This window comes from Sceloporus undulatus, chromosome 1 (genome assembly GCF_019175285.1).
Source record: "Sceloporus undulatus isolate JIND9_A2432 ecotype Alabama chromosome 1, SceUnd_v1.1, whole genome shotgun sequence".
Lineage (NCBI taxonomy): Eukaryota > Metazoa > Chordata > Lepidosauria > Squamata > Phrynosomatidae > Sceloporus > Sceloporus undulatus.
This window is the reverse complement of record NC_056522.1, coordinates 137611350-137632028: the sequence shown is the minus strand read 5'-3', so window position 1 is coordinate 137632028 and position 20679 is coordinate 137611350. Positions and strand designations below refer to the sequence as shown.

The following is a 20679-nucleotide window of genomic DNA, read 5'->3' as shown; positions in this document are numbered from 1 at the left end:
ATAAAATACTTTTCCTTGAATCTGCAAGCATGTGTCTAAAATACACAGAATGAAATGATTCTGTAAAAATGATTTAATAGGGAATATTCCATAGGGAATAGCTCAGAGTAGATGTCTCTCGGGATTCTGGCTATTTTGCAAGTCCTTCTTACAACCTCTGAACGTGTGGTAATATGCAGTTTTGTAGAAGGAAGGAGTGGAGCCGAAAATGAATGGGCAAGTTAGAGTACTACATGCATTAACTTTAGCAAAGGTATGTCAGTTTTGCAGAGGGCAGCTAAGATTAAAGCTATTAAAATCTGGAGGGCAACACTGACCTTACTGCTATCGTTACAAATAATTTATTTCACCATTTTCCTCCGTAACAATGTTAAGTGACGATGTCTTCACATTGCTTTCTAATTATAAACTTATTTTACTTTGTAGAGGACTTTCTTTTATTGAGTGCTGTATTTCAGCTGGAGAAGATTTCAAGGCCCAAATCATTGTAACTTGTGTTTCAAATTAAGCCAAATGGCAGGGGCTCCTCAACTAGTAATATGAACAGGAATTTAGTTGTGTATCCCACTGAAATTTGGCAGGAATAGCTACACTAGCTCACTTGAATTTAGAGTGCTTTATGAGCTGTGGCTACTCAAAGCAATCCTACTTGGTTGTTGTGACCTAGAACAGATTTTCTCAACGAGAGTTCCATGGAACTTGTGTTCCTCAAGAGGTTGCTAGAAGTTCTGTGAGAGACTGTGATTGAAAAATAGGGAGTTTGTTTTGATCTGTAGATATAATAATTTATATGCTGAGATTCCCTGATACCTGGAAATTATTTCCAGGGTACAAAGGTTGAGAAAGGCTGGACTTAGAGAATTGTTTGTAGACGTCAGTCAAGTCATGTGGTGATACCAGCATTACCATGGTGCTCTCCAACTTGTTGGAAATACCTGGCAATTAAATGGCAATTTTCTGATTGGTGTGGTTCTTACTCTGTACTCTATGCCCATGCTCCACTTGCCTTCTGAAAAGGAGAAGTGGCTCAGGTGACAGACACAACATAATCTTCACCAAGTAGATGCCCTACAGTCCCTTGAGGGAGGGGTATGATGAATATGAGGGCAATAGAATGAGGAGGAGATGACTGGAACACAGATTGTGAAAAACTGAAGAGGAATCAGTTCAAATACCAGAGAATCTGGCCCGGTGTAGTAGCAATGGGCCACAGATACAGTTGTTCTTCACTATTATATCCTTTCAGTATCATCCCATTAGAGCTTTTCAATGTGGTAAGATGCCTTTTGAAATCTAGCTCTTAAGAGCTGTGCTAGAATCCTTGATAGCACACTGGAATACATTTGTAAGACATTTTGAGGGTGATATTTCCTATGTATGTCCTTTTCAGCAATAACTTTCTTCATTCTGTCATTCACACCCTAAGAAGTCAGACTCATTGGCCCTCTGTTTGGCTTCTCTTTAGTTGGACCATGAAGACTGGTTTCAGTGACATGGGTAGGTTTTTAATAGTTCCGTTCTACTTCCTAGATGTTTGTAAAATCTATTGGCCCATTTTTAATTTTTTAAAAAAAAATGTTTTAAAGATCATTCTTACCTTTAGTCAAAACAGTAGTTGCACAGATATTTTAATTTAAAAAAAACCCGCCTGTTTGGATTTGGATTCCACAACTAATGTAGAATTACTAGTGGAGGTGTCCAGAGCACCCTCTGGTCTAGTTTTGTTTGCTTTTTGGTTATTGGAACCTGAGGACATTGGCAAGACACTTTCATCAAGTGCTCTGACCTCTAGATGGTTTCGGGAATCAAAAGTAGTGGTTTAAGACTGAATGGCTTGGAACATGTTCACCTGAGAGATTGCCAATCCCTACCTTGGACTTTCAGGTACACTTCTGAGGCCCTGCTCTAAAGACTTAAGATAAAATGGCTTGGAACATTGTTACAAGACAGATTACACAGTAGTCAACTTTGAATCCTGATTGTAAAGGACAGAATTAACCTAATGTAGCCTAGAGCAACTTTGCTTCCCCAGATGTTTTGGACTTCAACTCCCAGAAACCCTTAGCAATTGGGCCAACAATCAGACACTCTGGGAGCTGAAATCCAAAATATCTGGAGAACCAAAGTTTGGAAACCACTGGTTTAGAGTGCAGACATACTGTATATACAGTCTGCCCTTGGTTTACACGGGGGATCTGTTCTGGACCCCTCCCCCCGGCGTAAGCCAAATACCGTGCATGCTCAAGCCCCATTCAAACGTATGGAGCTCGTGCATGAGGTGACGTGGTAGCGTGCACACGCCATGGGCATGTGCCCCATTCATCCAAATGGGACACGCCATCCCATGCGCTCCTGCACAGCTTTCAACATATGCTGAAAGCCGTGGATAGCGCACCCGCGTATGACGCAGGCGCACTGTACTCAACTATAAGTCGACCTCATGTATAAGACGAGGGCAGGTTTTGGGGGCAAAATTATGGATTTTGAAACGACCCTTGGATAAGTCGACGGTAAAATTTAGGGACATTCAACAAAAGATCTAAATGATGAAGCAAAGGAAAACAATGTCAAAGAACCTGCAAAATTCTGTCAGGCATAATGGTTTTGGCTCACACTAGGATGGATGGAAGAGAGAGGAGAGAGAGGTCAGTGCTTCCAGGATAGATTGCACTCTTGCTTTTTACCAGGGATGGTTCTTTTTTTAATAAGAGTTAAAATATAATATTTAGATCAACCCGTGGATAAGTCGACCTAGGTTTTTGGGGTCAACTTTTTGACTAAAATTTCTAGACTTATACTGTACAGTATACATCAGAACTAATTCAAGCAATTAGATATATGAACGTGTATTCCTTCTTTCTTTGATGTATCATTAGGAAACCAGCTTCAGTTTCAGTCTGGGCAACATGCCATATTAATTGGAATGTAAATAAAGATAATGCTCATTCCTCCTGGAATTTTATCACTTATAAATTTATCCTGAAATTTATCATTTATCCTGAAATTCCAATACTTAAGAATGCTTAAGTGGAGTATTAATGGTACTTTGACTTAATCACCATCACCATTTGGGTACTCAGGTGGCCAGAAGGTGATGGCAGATGACCCGACAGAATTCCAATTAACTGAAAAATGGCAAGGACTTTCATCATTGAGAGAGAGGAAACCATGTCTATTTCAACATCTTTTCCTGAGAGACTGCCTGCTCCTATATGTCCCTTTCTGGACCTTCAGATACTCTCCTAAGACTCTGCTCGGAAGGAATAAGATGAAATGGCTCAGGACATGTTCACCTGACAAACTGACTTCTTCTATAGTTTTCTACCTGGACCTTAAGGTATTCTTCTGGTGTCTTGCTCTAAAGGCCTCTGTCAAATATGGTGAAGCAGATGATCACTATGGAGAGGACCTTTTTGATGATGGTATCCCAGTTGTTGAACAACCATCAAGCCTTCCAAGGGCATCTTGCTTGGCACTGTCTTAGTCATTTCTCCAATAGCATGTGAAATCTGTTTTTCTTGACCCAGACCAAATGGACAACTTATTTTCTTGGTTTGAGAAAGGAAGTTTAAAAGTTTAAAAGTCTGTGTCTCCTGACTCTTTTAATTTTGAATAGCTTATTTTTTATGTTATGTATGCTTATGTACTGGCCAGATAACTTTTAATGGAGGAACTGTTTAAATACAATAATAAATAGTAAGCAAAGCATGAAGCACGAAGCATTGAAAAGGTTATTCCTAGATTATCTCTCTAGTTAGAGCTTCTTGATGAGGAAAGAAAGAGGCTAACAGATGTTACTGCATTTTTTTTTACTTACTCTGCAATTTAATGCACTATGTAATTGGTTCTAGTGAAAATGCAAAACAGGGGGGTAATTTTCTCTTCATGCATTCTGCACCTCCTATGATCATGTTGCATTGTTTGTGAACAGATTCTGGTTATAGCCTAGGCTGGAGTATCAGGCAGCATGGTAATTTCCCTTCAAACAGTATCATTAGATGTTGCTGTATTTTTTTTCCTCCCATCATTAATTTTTATTGAAGTTCTTTGACCCCATGAGACAATTACTGGAACAGAAGATACAGGGGAAATTTTTTGAAAATGAAATAACTAGATGTTGAGATGCATTATGTAACCTCCTTTCTTAAGTGCTTGGAGGAGATTGTCCAGTGCCTCTGAAGTAATGGTTATTTTCCTCCCAAACATCTGATGCATGATGAAGAAAGCACTCTGTTGACTTCACACCATTGTGGTATAGAAACTAGCAAGCTAGGAGGGTAAAGTTCCATGTTTGGTGTGGCGTCATGAGTTACTTTCAGCATTGCCCTTATATGAAAACGGACTCTGACTTCGACTTGGCTAGGGTTCCTTCTGTCCTGGAACTTTGTAACAGAGGTCCTTCTAAAGAGTACACTTGTGCACTGTAGGGATGTAAATCTTCATGCATTTTGCTCTTTCACTCATGAAAGAACAAAAAAAAAACTAAACACTTATCCCCTTCTATCTATGATTAGAAGAGCTTTTGTGCCTTGCTTAAAGGCCTCTGTCAAATGTAGTGACGCAGATGATCACTATGGAGAGGACCTTTTTGATGATGGTATCGCAGTTGTTGAACAACCTCCAAGCCTTTCAAGAGCATCTTGCTTGGCACTGAGTGGTCTCTACAATAGCATGTGGAATCTTTTTTTCTTGACCCAGCCCATATAGACAACTTTTCCCCTTGGTTTGAGAAGAAAAGTTTTGATCGTTTACTGTATTTCAGAATTTTTTTGTGATGGAAAAAGGCAACAGAAGAGCATTATTTTAGTTCAAAAAGCAGTATTTGCAAAGAAAATAGAGTATTTAGCACAAAACACACTATTTTGTGTGGAATTTTTTTCTTACTCCCCCCCCCCCTTTTTTTTTCAATTAAAGCTTTTCCATACAAAACAATATTGTACCACTTAAAAACATAATTATATAAAAGTCAAATTCATTTCTAACATAAATTATAGTCACATTTATGAGTTCCGCGTTTATTCTATTGCTAAACTAATCTTACGTTACAATTTGTTAGATATTCAGTAGCTTTACAGTCATTAGTTTATATCAATATAGCAATCTACATTCTGCATCTTATATACCGAAAATATTAATTTTGTATTTAACTTTATATTTATTTTATTCATTTTTTGTGTCTTAAATCTTAAATTATTTTTTGTTTCCTTTTTCTTTATTCTTTGTTATATGCATACAATGAGTCTATTTTCCTTTGTCTTTTCACTTCCTTTCTGTTTTGCTGGTTCGTGAATTTTCTTTCTAGAATTTTCTCCACTTTGATTTTTGGATGCTTATTATTTCTTACTTCAGTATCTTTACAATTTATTGTTGGGTTTTTTTACCTTTTTTCTTTTCTTATTTTCTCCTTTCAGCTCTTCTTCTATTACTTTCTACCTTCCCATTCCTCTTAAGGTGTTCGGTGTTCCATTTTTGATTACAATATTCTATTATCTTACTCCATTCTAATTCTGACTTTTCTGACATTTACCATTAATCCAACATGTCAGCTTGTCCATTTGTTTAGTTTCTATCAACTTCAGTAACCAATCATCTATTGTTGGAATGAAATTCGATTTCCAATGTTGAGCGAGTAGAATTCTTGCTGTGGTTACCATGTACAGCATTTGTTTCCAGTGTTCTTTTCTTGCTACGCTTGGAATTTTATTAATCAGGTCGAGTAAATATATCTCTGGTCTCCTTTGAAATTTTACTTTCAACAGTGATTTCTCCCAAATACACATACAAACAGCCTTTTGACCAGTGTTTTCAGGGGAAATGCAAACATTTTAAAATTGGGGGGGGGGGGAATCTCACAGTAGTTCTCCATTTATGTGTGTCGAGACACCTTCACTTGTTGAGGACAAGAAAACTGGTAAGCATTCATTATGCTGCTATATGATGACAAATTATGCTGCTGTACATAGTACAGTTGATTGCCAGAAAAATAATTATCATGTGGCCAAAGAATGCCACAACCATCTTTAGTTGCAAAGCCACAGGACTGCTGTTCTGCTCTCTGTATTTTTCTCTCTTGTGCACATGCTTTGTGTGTGTGTGTGTGTGAGAGAGAGAGAGAGAGAGAGATCTTTGGTAATCATGCTTACAATATCCCCAGTCTCAAAACAGCAAATCCAGCTGTTTCTTTTAGTAACATAATAGAATTTGATGTGTGCTGCTCTCATTCCATCTCTTTTGAAGGCTGCTCTCCTCTGTGCACACACCCCATGAGGTATCCACTTTATACCGAAATTTGCAGAGAAAAGGTCTCCCTACAGGCATATCTAGATCCATGCTAAAAGGCAAAGATTTCCCATATGTATTCTCAAGTATATTTCTTTTCCTAAAGCAGCTTGTGTGCTGTCCCCATTCAAATTGAGTGCTGTTCATTGTTCAGTGTAAGGTGCATGATGTGAAAGAGAAGAAATCTGCATTGTCTATGCAGTTACAACTTTTGTACTTGGGAATTCATTAAAAAAAAAAAAAAACCCGAGAGGCATTTTTGTCCCTAGGCAATATTCTAATTATTTTTCTGGCCATTTAGAATATGCTGCCTGAGGCACAGCTGTCGTTTTTCTGTTCGAGTTTCTGTCTCTCAGTTGAAAAACTCCACTGTGAAGAGGGACATTATTGAAGACTTCTCCTCAGAGCTGTGAATTCTCTGTGTGAACCTGGATGGCATCATAATGACAAAGCATTCAGTAACAACTTTGGGAAGCTTTGAGGGTAAAGAATTGAAGGAAACATACCTAAGCTTTCTCATTAGTACCATATTTTTTAAAAAAAACCTCAAGTCTGACGTTTAATTATAATTAATTATAATTTTATATGAGTAAGTGACTAGTAGCCACTTGTGCTTGCAAGTATAAGGTGGTGGCAACAATGGGATAGAATAATGAGATGCCAGGAAGCTGAGTTCTAAGAACCGCTGACAAGCAATACCTATGTTGCATTGTTTTGTCCAGAGTGGTAAAAATAATCAGCTGTTCAATTTAATTTCTGCTTCATTCAAAACATAAGATATTAAACTCCTCACTCCATGTACAGTGAAGTGTGTACTTTTACTCTGAAATTACTTACTAATATCAAAGTGCTTTGTATGGATCTCCAAATAAGCCTGATTTATGAACAAAAATCATATACAAATAGTGCTTAATACATGCCCACTCTTCAGGCCCCCAACCCATTATAGATACAGGCTTTCTCCAATGCCACAAAAGTGGCCCAAGGGTTCCACATCATCCCAGTCATGAGAAGCCTGTGTCTGTGCATGCCAGTGTTATTTATACTTCTTAGTTGAGATGTGAAAATATCCTTGGCATTTTACCTGTAGGCTAAAACTACCATGGGAATTCTTCCTTCCTACCCATGGCTCTTGTGAAAATGTGTTCCAAAGGACTTCAGAGATTTTGGGGGACCGTAGGGAAGACGTGAGAAGGAGGGGAGACTACCATTCTCGGTTTCATTAATGCAAAAGTGGGCAAAAAAAGATCTGGGCAGCATGCAACCTCTAAACCCTCACACCCTCAAACCCTTCACACCCCATGCCCAGTTTGTTTCTGGAGACAGCAGATTAACTTGGAACACGTTCCTCTACTAAACACAAAGGGACCAAAATATGTCCAGCAAATCCAGAAGTCACTTTCCACCCATGTCTGTGTGTTTAAGTACATACATGTGTGAATGGGGTTTAATTAAAACTGTGCCCCAATGAGATTTTTAAAATATACAGTCAGCCCTCTGTATCCACGGATTTTTTTATCCACAGACTCAAGCATCCACACCTTGAAAATATCAAAAAATACATAAATTCCAAAAAAAGCAACCCTTGATTTTGCTATTTTGTATAAGGAACACCATTTTACTATGCCACTATGTTTAATGGGATTTGAGCATCCAAAAATTTTGGTATCCACGGGAGGTCTTGGAACCAAACCCCAATGGATACCAGGGGTCCACTCTTTGTGTGTGTGTGTTCACAAACCCCTCTTGCAAAAAGTTATCATTTTTATTCTATATGGTTTACAGTATGTCCCCAATTTTGTAGCAGTTTGTTTTCTTGAAAACAGGTGCTCATTTTCTTTCTTTAGAGCAGGATGCGCAACTGTGGAAGACACAGGAGCTGCATTAAAACCTTTGACTGCCGCACCCCCACCTCCACACCTAGTCTTCCCCAAAATCAGTGTATGTGTGTGTCACCAAATGTTCCCTAGGGCATATGGAGAGTATTTTCACCATGTTATGTTTTAGGTCTAAGGAAGTTCTTTTTTAACAAAACGAAGTGATCACTTCCCATTTACTTCCTACTGTATTATCAAAAAATGCCACCTCTGGGCCTAAATTGGCTCTTGGTGTCCCTGAAACATGGTGGGAAAGCCACACACCCCAAGTTTGGTGGGCATTTGTGGGCAAAAAAATGATTTTGAGAAATAATAATAATAATAATAATAATAATAATAATAATAATAATAATAATAATAATGCATTTTTGCAATATTTTGTTTTGACCCCAGAGGCCCGGGAGCGAGGGTCTCCAGACATGATGAAAATTCCCTCTACACAACTCAGAAGTCAGCTTAGGTTATTTGAGGGCAACTAAATCTTTGACCACTTGGAGGCAGCACTTTGCCCATCCCTGGCTTAAAGTTCCTTCTAAAATGTCATGCCGCTTTGACAGTTTTATTACAAAAAGTGGGATACAAATAAAAGTTCTATTATTATCATTATTATTATTATTATTATTATTATTATTATTATTATTATTATTATTATTTATGCCTTGCTAGTAACACCCTTATAACTGTGGGCTCAACCAAAGTGCTATTTGTTAAGTGGTTCTCAGTTGAATCTCCAGTGGACACTGTCTGTCATGGACAACATTTTGAGTTTTTGCTCAGTGTCTTTTATTAAATATATTGAAGGAGATATGTGGGGCGAGGGGGGGGGCATACTGACAGAGACTGTCATGTTGTTGTTGTTATTGTATGCCTTCAAGTCATTTCCATCTTATGGTGACCCTAAAAGGGATGCTGTGGCAGACACCAATTCTGACGATTGGAAGATTGGAAGGTTGGCAGTTCAAGTGCCGCATGATGGGAAAGCTCCTGTCACTAGTCCCGGCTTCTGCCAACCTAGCAGTTGAAAAGCATGCGAATGCAAGTAGATAAAGAGGTACCACATGACCACCAGCTTCATCTTCGGACAACGCTGGCTCTTCGGCTTAGTAACAGAGACGGGCACTGCCCCCTACATTCGGACACAATTAGACATTCATATCAAGGGACTACCTTTACCTTTTATTGGCAAACCTATCATGGGGTTTTCTTGCCAAGTTTCTTCACAGGGGGTTTGGCATTGCCATCCTCTGAGGCTGAGAGAGTGTGACTTGCCCAAGATCACCCAGTGGGTTTACATGGCTGAGTGGGGCTTCGAATCCTGATCTCCAGAATCATAGTCCAGTGCTCAAACCACTACACCATGCTGGCTAAAACAGAATAGAACACATAGTTTGTCCTCCAACCTGAGTTGACATCGGATTAGATCACTCTACACTCCAGCATAATGATATCACAGTTGTATGCAAGGCTTATTTTATTTATTTATTTGTTTGTTTATTTATTGGATTTATATCCTGCCTTACTCCCAAAATGGGAGGCCTCTTGTGGTTAGTAGTTATCCCCATACACCATATTGTTTTTGCCAGTTGCGGAATTTTTGAACTCCCACAGAAAGGATGCTCTTTCCGAAGAAGTTTCAGCATGGATGTAAGAGAATCTAACCTTTATCACATGTTATGAGACCCACTGTCGTTTACTACTTTGAATATTGGATTAGGACTCTGGGAGACCTGGGTTCAAATCCCAACTTAGTCATAAAACCCCCTGGATGACCTTGGGCAAGTTGCACTATGTCAGTCTCAGAAATAAACCCCTCTGAGCCAGTTTCACAAAAAACAAACTGTGATAGGGTTGTCTTAGGGTTGCCATAAGTTAGAAACAACTTCAAGGCACATGAGAACAGCATCTCAAGTTATAAGTAACAATTATTTTGTTTGTAGTGTTCAGAAAGAAAGTACTGGAGAAACTCTTTCCTGTTCCTCCTGGTGTGGTTTCTTCAGATGTGGAGTCAAGCACGGTTCCAAGAGCGCCAGTTTCAGCTCGAGAAGATTCTGATAATGCAACAGCTTTGCCAGGCTGCTCAAGGTTATCAGGTAATGCAGTTTCCAAATGGAGAGAGTTTGTGGTGTGTGTTCAGATGTCGCATAGGTTGTTGCAGGAAGTTAAAAAAATAGCATGCTCTATATGAAGTTGAAACCTTGAACTGATGGTAAATATGAGAAACTGGCACAATAAGGCTATTTGCTTTCAATAGAATAGATGTAAAGGAATTTTTAAAAAAGTCATCAGTACACTATTCTTTGTGCTGGGTTTTCATGTTGAATTTAATTGCACTACTATGCTATGTTTTAGTTTTGTTTCTCAACCAAACTGTACATTGCCTTACAAAACTCATGTTATTGTCCTAAACATTCAACCAACATTGATCTAATTGCTCAGGAAAATCACCTTTGATTATTTGCTATTACAATAATGTAACTGGAAGCTGTAAACTGCATTCTTAAAGTACAGATTAATTCTTTCCTTAAAATTCAGCAAAGAAAATTCAGCAGGGTGCATATGTATATTAAACACTCTTGCACGTTTATATTACATACATTTAGGGTTGCCATAGTGCCGGACCTCCAAACCAGGAAAAATGTAAGACAAAATTTTCAAATGTAGGGCACACAAACATGTGTCCTACATTTGAAAATTTTGTCCTACATTTCCCCTCGCAACTTTCCCTCCCTGCCTGGGCCCCGGGCCTCGCCGCGATTGGAGGCCAGGATCGGGGCCTCGCTTCGTTCCTGGCCTCCGTGGGGACCAGGAAGGAGGCGAGCAGGCCGCCAGCCATCGCCGGGCCTAGCCTCGTTCCTGGCCCCCGCGGGGACCAGGAAGGATGCGAGCAGGCCGCCAGCGATGGCCGGGGCCTCGCCTTGTTCCTGGCCCCCGCGGAGACCAGGAAGGAGGCGAGGAGGCTGCAGGGAGGCGGGGAAGTTGGCGCGGCTGCGCCCAAGAGGCGCCGCCTCCCTGCAGTCTCCTCCGCCCCAGGCCTCGCTGCCCTCCTTTTCCTCCGCGTGGCCATGCGTGGTGGAGGAGGAGGAGGAGGGCAGCGAGGCCCCGAGGGTTGCCTAGCAACCCCGCTGCAACCGGGCTTTTCCCGGTTTTTGGCTGCACCCGTGCCGTGACCGGGCAAGTGCCGCCAAAACCGGGAAAAACCCGGTTGCAGCCGGGTTATGGCAACCCTACATACACTTGCTAGTACTGTTCAAGGAGGTAAACCAGCACACAACTCATATCTGGACTCTGAGTAGTATCTTGAAGATCCCATGAATTTGTTTGCCCCTCACATTATTATTATTATTATTATTATTATTCATTTATTTCTTGTCTGTGATGGGATTCAAGCCAGCTAACAAAATTTTAAAAGTTAAAAGAAAATATAAAATATAAATTAAATGATTACACTATAAAACAATTTAAAATATTAAAATGTGCTATAAACTAGATACAAACACTTAAAAAAACTTTCAGATTAGCACCAGACAACATTAAGAGCCCAAGCTCAACAGTTTGTAAAGGCCTGGTGGCACAAAAATGTTCTAAGCTGCCGCTGGAATGAGAACAAGGATAGAACCAGCCTGGCTTCTCTGGGGAGGGAGTTCTAAAGTATGGGAGCAACCACTGAGAAGGCCCTCTCCCTTCTTCCCACCAGATGAGCCTGAGAAGGTGATGGGACAAAAAGGAAGGACTCTCCAGATGATGTTAAAACCCTAATAGGCTAATACAGGGAGATTATTATTGTTAGTTGTTGTTGTGTACTTTCAAGTCATTTCCGATTTACGATGACCCTAAGAAGAACCTACCATGGGGTTTTCTTGGCAAGATTTGTTCAGAGGATGGTTGCCATTGCCTTTCCCTGAGGCTGCGAACATGTAACTTGCTGGTAGGTTTCATGGCCAAGCTGGGAATCAAACCCTGATCTCCATAGTCGTAGTCTAACACTCAAACCACTATGCCAAGTCTTTTAAATAGGCTGAACTCAAACCATATAGGGCTTTTATAGATAAAAAAACAGAAATTATGCTCAGAAACAGACTGGTAGCCAGTGGAGCTTTTGCAACAAGGGAGTGGTGTGTTCTCTGTAGCCAGCCCCAGTTAAAAACCTGGCTGCAGCGCTTTGGGCCAGTTGAAGTTTCTGAACACTTTTTAAAAGTAGAACCAAGTAGAGTGAATTACAGTAGTCCTAACAGGATGTAACCAAGGCAAGTACAGCTCCGGCATGATCCATCTTCAAAGGTATAAAAACAGTCTTCTTAAATTCTAACAGAACAGAATATTGACTGGGGTGGATTTTTTTGCTTAACTTCATGTTATATTGATGTGTCAGTTGATTTCAGTGGGCTGTGTCCAGAGATGTAAAATGCTGCAAAGTGTCCTGGAGCTGAAATGTGCAGTGGATGTTCCATTATTTGTGGACATAATTGATGCAGCAGATTTTGTAAATGTGTGGATGCAGCTGGTTGTTTGCTGAGGGCTGTTTGCAAAACGGCACATTTCTATCCTTATTTGAATTTTATGTATGCGTCTAATTCCACTTATAAGTATAGCCTATCAATACACATCCCCAAGCATCTTAGGTTTGGCAAGGAGAGGAGGGAAGGAGGATGTGTGATGCTTATGCTAGGAAGAAAGCCAGAAAGGTAAGAGAGATTTTAAAAGGGAAAGCTGCCAACCCCCCCTCCAAAAAAAACCCCTACTTCTTTTGATAAGCATGTGTATTTTAGGACAACTGTAAAAACCGAAGGGATGGGAAAAGAAGGGAAAGTGCACACAAATACAGGAGCCAAATCAGCAACCCTGTTCTGGCTCTTTGCACACAGAAGGTTATTAGTTCCCATAGTCTCCTGAACCACCCTTGCCCACTCCTGTGGAGCTAAAGGGGACCTCCTGAGGCCATCTATTCCAAGCTACCACCACCTAGGGAATTACAATGAACTTCCTTAGACCACACTAGGACTTGCTAAGTGAACTATAGTTCCCTCTCTTGCTAACTTAAGGAAGCAGTAACTGAGCTAAAGCAGTGTGATAGAAAGCCAAGATACTTTTTAAAGAAAAGCTTTTATTGTAATTAAGGAATTCTAGAGCAAAAGAGATATCATCATACAAGACCTCCTTGTCTTGTAGGCACAGAATGTGAGTTACAGAAAACAGTCATTTCAGCCAAGCCAGGTAAAAACCAGAAAACTTAATCGCCCTAACTAACACATGTTCCTAATCCTACTTGCAGGTTCAGATAGATATTGTAGTCCTTGATGTTTCTGGATGCTACGAGCTTGGACTCCATGTCCAGCTCGACCAGCCCCTTAGGCCTACCCCTGGGTACACGGACCACCAGCTGGACAGGCCAACAAAGGGAAGACTCAAACCCCATGGTCTCAACAAGCCTTTTTAAAAACGCTGTATGGAAATCTATCTAAGTTCCCAGGTCTGCTCAACTGATTGGTCAGTTGGGCATTATCTCAGCTGTGATGTAACTTCATTAGAATGTGATATGAACCCTCATTGGCCTGCAGGACCTTCCCCCAACCTTCAACCCTCTCAAATCCTCAGATGAATGGAGGACCCGTTCATCACATCTTCCCTCAGCCTTTTGGATTCAGAATCAGTAGTCTTCTGGGCAAACCATAGGAAACCCTTTGAAATGGAGCATAGGCCTCCCAGTTGGTATCCTAGGTCCTGACGAGACAACACTCATCAATCCTAACTTCAGATTCACATAGTCACTTGCTTTTCAGGCATGGGATGAGGGGAGGGTGGGAAATCTCTGCTATAATACAAAGCACGGGTACAGAGGAAGGCTGGAGAGGTGTGCTGTCTTCCTGGGGCAAAAATTTACGATGTAATGGAGACGCTGACAAGATTCCTCAGGCTCACTGAACATTATTCTTTCCTTTTGGTCCATGTGGGAACCAATGTTACTGCAAGGCATAGCTTTCAGAATATCACAAGGATTATGAGGCTCTGGATAGGAGAATGAAGGGTCTGGATGCACAGGTGGTTATTTTGTCTGCCTTCCAGTGGAAGGCACAGCCCAGGAAGGGAGAAAGAAAATAGTGGAGGTGAACAACTGGCCCCAAAGATGGTGCCACTGCAAATTATTTGGCTTCCTAGACCAAGGTGTGCAATTTTATTGAGGTGGACTTTTGTTAAGAGATGGGTTACCCCTCAAAGCTTTTGGCAGGAAAGGTTTTGCTAATAGTCTGAAAGATCTGATCAGGAGGCCTTTAAACCGAGTTATGTGGGGGGAAGAAGACAGTATTCTAGAAGGCACAAATTTATCAAGTGCTGGCAATGATAGCCCAAATGTTATACATAAAGCAAGGCAAATAGCACAAAAATCAAACAGTGGGAAGGAAAAAAACCTTTAGAAGGCAGATTGGGGGATGGCCCATGGTTTTAAGTGTCTCTATACAAAGCATGGGAAATAAACAGGATGCACTCTTAGCACAGCAAAGCAAATGCGATATACAGTAATAGGTATCACTGAATATAGTAATAGAGAGTATAACCTATTCCAGAGAAATAGACCAAAGGAAAGGAGGTGAAATAGCATTATACATTAAGGATGTGTATACCATGTAACAGATCCATGACTTAAATCATGGAAGCCAAGATGAGAGCGTTTGGATAAAAATTAAGGGGAGAGAAACAACAGGGACGTGGCAGTTAGAGTCTGCTACACATCTCCAAGTCAAAATGAGGACTTAGATGAAACCTTTCTGGAACAGATGACCACACATTCAGAAATTAGAGATGTAGTAGTAATGGGGGATTTTAACCTGATATTTGTCAGAAGTCAAATTCTCCAAAAAAAATTTAAGGTCCAACAAATATTGTATATACTCATGCATAAGTCTAGACATTTTAGTAAAATAATTGACCCAAAACACCTGAGTCGATTTATACACAAGTAGTGTACTTCAACTCTTATGAAAAAGGAACCATCCCCTGGGGAAAGACAAGAGTATAATCTGTCCTGAAAAACAGATCTCCCCTCAAATCTCTCATCCATCAAGCTTTTAGGATCAGCACAGTTCTGTCTGCTGGAATTTTGTAAGTTCTTCGGCATTGTTTTCATTTCTGACATCCTTTAGATCTTTTGTTACATGCCCCTACATTTTACCTTGAACTTATCCACAAATCATATCAAAATTTATGATTTTGGCTGCCAAATCTGCCCTTGGTTTATATATGAAGTTGACTTATAGTCAAGTATATACCTCTCTTGCCTTGCAGACAGTTTCATTGTCCAGAAGGTAGAAGAAGTGACAAGGGGATTAGCTATTTTAGATATAATCCTAACCAACAGTGATGATCTGGTTAATGGGGTGAAAGTGTCAGGATTCTTAGGTGGGAATGACCATTTTCTCTTGGAATTTGTTATACAGCGGAAAAGGGAAGACAAGCATAGTCAGACATGCATTACAGACTTTAAGAAAGCTGATTTCAGTAATTTTAGGGAAATACTGGCAGTGATCCCTTGGTCAGATATACTGCTAGAGAAGGGGATTCATGAGGGATGGGAGTTTCTCAAAAGTGAGATATTGAAGGCACCGTTTCAAACAATTACAGTGAGGGTGAAAAATGGAAGGTGTCCCAAGAAACCAGGACAGAACTTTCAGCTGAGCTAAGACTTAAAAGGGATATGTACAGGAAATGGAAAAGGGGGAAATCACCAAAGAAGAATTCAAATACATAACCAGCTCATGTAGGGAGGAAGTCAGAAAAGCTAAAGCACAAAATGAGCTCAAGCTTGCTAGAGAGGTTAAAAACCAATAATAAAGGCTTCTTTGGTTATTCCTGTACACAAAGGAAAAACAAGGAAACGTAGGGCTGCTACATGAAGAAGATGGCAAAATGCTAACAGGGAAGAGAGAAAAGACAGAACTACCCAACACTTTCTTTGCCTCAGTCTTCCCTGAAAAGGAGAACAGTGCTCATTCTGGGGGAAATGGAGTAGCTAATGTAGTAGGAGGAATGTAGCAAAGAATATGTAAAGAGATAGTGCAGGAATACCTGGCTACTCTAAATGAATTCATGTCTCCTGGACCAGATAAGCTATATGCAAGGGTATTAAAAGAACTGGCTGAAGTAATCTCAGAACCACTGTCAATAATCTTTGAGAATTCCCAGAGAACAGGAGAGGTCCCAGAAGACTGGTGGAGGGCAAATGTTGTGTCCATATTCAATAAAGGAAAAAAGGGGTCTCAAATAATTACCAGCCAGTCAGACTGATATGTGTCATGGCCAGCCAAGATTAGCTCTTGGAGGATGAGGAGGAGGATGAGCCTTCTCCAGAGCAAGAGCTAATTGAGGTTACACCAGGTGGTAATCCTGCTCTGCCAGGTCCTAGCTGGGCTCTCCCAGCCCCAGAAGAGGAGGCCCAACCAGGTCTTAGTGCTAGTGAGAGGCCTCTTGTGGTGAAACAGCCTAGTGGTGACTCTGGGGAGGAAGCTTGCCTGGATGTGCCTACTTACAAACAAAGAAGGGCTGAGAGTGCTTGCAGGCGCAGATTCAAGAGGATTGCAGAGAGGCAATTAGCCAACCAGTCTCAGGTGGCATGGGGGAGAGTTTCCCTTACTTAAGCTGTAGAGAGGCCTCCACTCGGTGCCAGAGTTTATTGCATGATCCCTTGGTGTGATTGCTGCTGGCACTGGCTCCTTGTATCTTGACTCCTTGTTGCTTTGATCTCGGACTGGACCCTTGTTATCTTCTGGCTGCTTTGACCTTGGACTGCTTTGACTACTCTGACTCCCGGTATCCTGACTTCAGCTTGGCTTTTGGACTGCTCTGACTTCTGGTATCCTGACTTCGGCTTGACTTCTTGGACTGCTCTCACGATTACTCCTTGCATTGTCTGTGTCCTGCTTCCACTTGCTGGGCTAAGCCATTCTTATCGGCATGTGTCTGTGGGCTGGCCGCAGTCCAGGACAATATCGATACCAGAAAAGATTCTAGAGCAGATAATTAAACAGTCTATAAGCACTTAGATTACTAAAAGTCAGCATGGATTCCTCAATAACAATGACAAGTCATGCTAGACTAATCTACTCTCTCTCTCTCTTTTGAAAGCGTCACAACTTTTTTTTTTTTTTTTTGATGTAGCATATCTTGATTCAGTAAGGCCCCCATGATATCCTTGGGAAAAGGCTAGTAAAATGTGGACCAAACAGTGTGACTTTAAGATGGATTTGCAATTGTTTGAGTGACTGAACCCAAAGGTTGCTGAACAATGCCTCCTCCTATTCCTGAAAATAAGTGATTAATGGAAGGCCACAGGGTTCTGTCTTGGGCCCAGTGCTGTTCAACATTTTTATCTGTGACTTGGATGATGGAATAGAGGGTATACTTATCAAATTTGCAGATGACTCTAAATTAGGAGGAGTTGCTAATATACTGGAGGGCAAAATCTGAATTCAAAATAGATTAGATAACTAAACCAAAACTAAAAATGAATTTCAACAGGGAGAAATGTAGGATATTACACGTGGGCAGTAAAAATGAAACACAGATATTATTATTATTATTATTATTATTATTATTATTATTATTATTTTCCCACCTCTCCCAGGTGGATCGAGGTAACCACTAAAATGCATGCAAACATATTGGTAAAATACAATACAATAGTAATTACATTACATTATATATGATGGGGAAAACCTGACTTGACGGCAGTACATGTGAAAGGGATCTAGGAGTCTTTGTGGACGACAGGCTGAACATGAGTCAGCAATGTGATGCAGCAGGTCAGAAGACCAGTACACATCTAGGCTGCATGAAGTATAGTGTCTAGAATAGATCAAGGGAAGTAAAAGTACCACTCCATTCTGCTTTGGTCAGACATCAACTGGAATACTGTGTCGAGTTCTGGTCACTGCGATTCAAGAAGGATGTGGACAAGCTGGAGTGTGTTCAGAGGAGGGAGACCAAAATGGTGAAAGGTCCGTAAACCATGTCCTATGAGGAGTGGCTTAGGAGCTGAGTACTCTTAGCCTGGAGAAGAAAGGTTTAAGAGGTAACATGATAGTAGGGTTAATAATAATAATAATAATAATAATAATAATAATAATAATATTATTATGATTATTATTAATTTATACCGCCCTGTGGCGAAACCAATCTGGGTGGTTGACAACAGTAAATATAACAAGAGTAAAATAAAAGAAAAATTTAAACAACTATAATCCCTCCTCCTTAAGAAAGTATAAAAAAATGACAGATTAAAAAACACAATATCAAAACATAAAACATAATTAACAAATTAGAAACCCTGGTGTCCCTCGGGAGATCCCAACCATCACTAAAGATGGGGCCACGAGAGGAAAGAGGGATCAGGAGCCCAGCCGGGATGGTTCATTGGGAAAGGCCTGCCGGAAGAGATCCGTCTTGACAGATTCTTTTTTAAGCTGTCTAATGAGTCAACTGACGAATCTCATCCGGCAGGTCGTTCCAGATTTGGAGGTCGCCCGCCGCAAGCCTAGATTTTAGAGGCTGCATTAATTTTCCCCCAGAGGAACCAGAGAGCGCAGGGGGGATTATACGGGAGGGGAGCGTCCCTGAGATAGCTTGGACCCAAGCCATTTAGGGCTTTAAAGGTAATAAACCAACACCTTGTACCGGGCCCGGAAGCTAATAGCAGCCAGTGGAGGGACCTCAGAACTGGATAATGTGGTCCCTCCTAGATGTACCAGAACAAAGCGGCTGCCATAACCCTCCTGCTGGTGGACATTCCCGGTTTTTCACACCACTAGGGGCGTCCCTGCACGTTTCCTCTTGCACTCAGCTTTGTGCCTGGTTTGCCAATCTGGTGACTTTCACACCAAAATGGGTCCTTTTCAGAGCCTTTGGTGTGATTTTGGTGGTTGGTTTTAATGTAATTTTGAGAGTTGAAATAAGTTCCAATTATTTTTATCAATTAGGCCTCTTTTATTGCCATATTAACATTACAGGGACTTTCCAGGGATTTTGACTGAATATTTGGTGAGATATGGGGGGGATTGGTGAGTTTTGGCCAAACGTTTGGGAATTATCTTCGAGGCTTGTTGCACAATTGTTGCCAGACTCAGGAAGAGGAGCTCCTCTCTGTTTGGTCCCAGCAAGGCAGCAGAGGAGAAGGGCCATTTCCTTTGGCACGAGGTGAGGATGATGAGGAGGAGGAGGAGGAGAGGAGGAGGAGGTGCTTGGCCATTTTCATTTTGCCCCTGTGTATTTTTTCTACCTTGACTGCCAGGGCTCATGCTCTGGAATCTGGTTCTGTGAGGCATTTGGCCTTCTCTGTCAGAGAGTCTGGTGCACAATAAACTACAATTCCCAGGATTCCATAGCACGAGCCCTGGCAGTCCAAAGCAGTGTGTTTGGACACAGATATCCTCCTTTTGTGAGTTAATGAATGAATCCAGTCCCTAGCCTTTCTATCTCCTCACACACTGCAGGAGTAATAACCCACTTGAGACTGCTAACTTAATGGTAGGGAATCCTGGGATGCTAGTGTTTGGGAGACATGAGACTCTCTGTCAGAGATGCTCGGAGGGCCCCAATAGACTACAATTCCCAGGATTCCCCAGCACTGAGCAGTCTCAAACTGGACCATTTCCTCAGTGTGGATGCACCTGGGGAGGAATTCTAGGCACTGCAGTTCAACTACGTTTGGAGGGTTAGGGACTCCTTGTCAGAGATAGCTCTGGGGCCACAGTGTACTACAATTCCCAGCATTCCCCAGCACTAACCCAGGACAGTTAAGTCACTCTGGAACTGGATTATTTCCTCAGTGTGGATGCAGCTTTGGTGAGGAACTCTGGGCATTTTAGTCTAGCTATGTTTTATTTCTGCAGTGTATTTTGGACCAGAGACAAGGTGACCAGGCATCCTCCTCCTTTTCCAGGACATGTCCTCTTCTGTCAAATTTCAAAATGTCCTCCATTTGGATCATGCCTAAGAAACATGCATTTATATTAACATTTTTTTAAAAACCATTAATTTTTTCGCGTGTCCTCCATTTAGTAAATCTGTGTCCTACATTTGAAAATGTAGTCCTACATTTGTTCTACATTTGTCCCGGTTTGGAGGTCCTGACTTATGGCAACCCTACATGATAGCCATGTTTAAATATTTGAAAGGATGTCATATTGAGGATGGAGCAAGCTTGTTTTTTGCTGTTCCAAAAATTGGAACACAGAGCAATGGATTCAAGGCACAGGAAAAGAGATTCCACCTCAACATTAGGAAGAACTTCCTGACAATAAGTGCTGTTTGACAGTGGATCACACTACCTTGGAAAATTTAAAACAGAGGCTGGCTGGCCATCTGTCGAGGGGGCTTTGATTGTGTATCCCTGCATGGCAGGAACTTGCACTGGATGTCCCTTGTGGTCTTTTCCAACTCTATGATTCTGTGATAGAAAAGAGCCCTCTTTAGGTATTGAGCAGGTATTCAGATGTATGTACATGGATGTCTGTGTGACATTTTGCACAAGAATAGC

The 20679-nt window shown here is 41.1% G+C and overlaps 1 protein-coding gene across 2 annotated transcripts in view; it reads left to right on the top strand.

Moving 5' to 3' along the window:
• ERICH1 (glutamate rich 1) overlaps positions 1-20679 on the top strand; it is an 88288-nt gene that overhangs the window by 10920 nt on the left and 56689 nt on the right. The window contains exon 2 of one of the 2 annotated variants that reach the window (XM_042463248.1): positions 10094-10246. The exons of the other annotated variant lie outside the window; for it this stretch is intronic. Within the exon in view, the coding sequence (XP_042319182.1) occupies positions 10094-10246 (153 nt within the window). The remainder of the gene's footprint in view (positions 1-10093; positions 10247-20679) is intronic. 2 annotated transcript variants of the gene reach the window in all.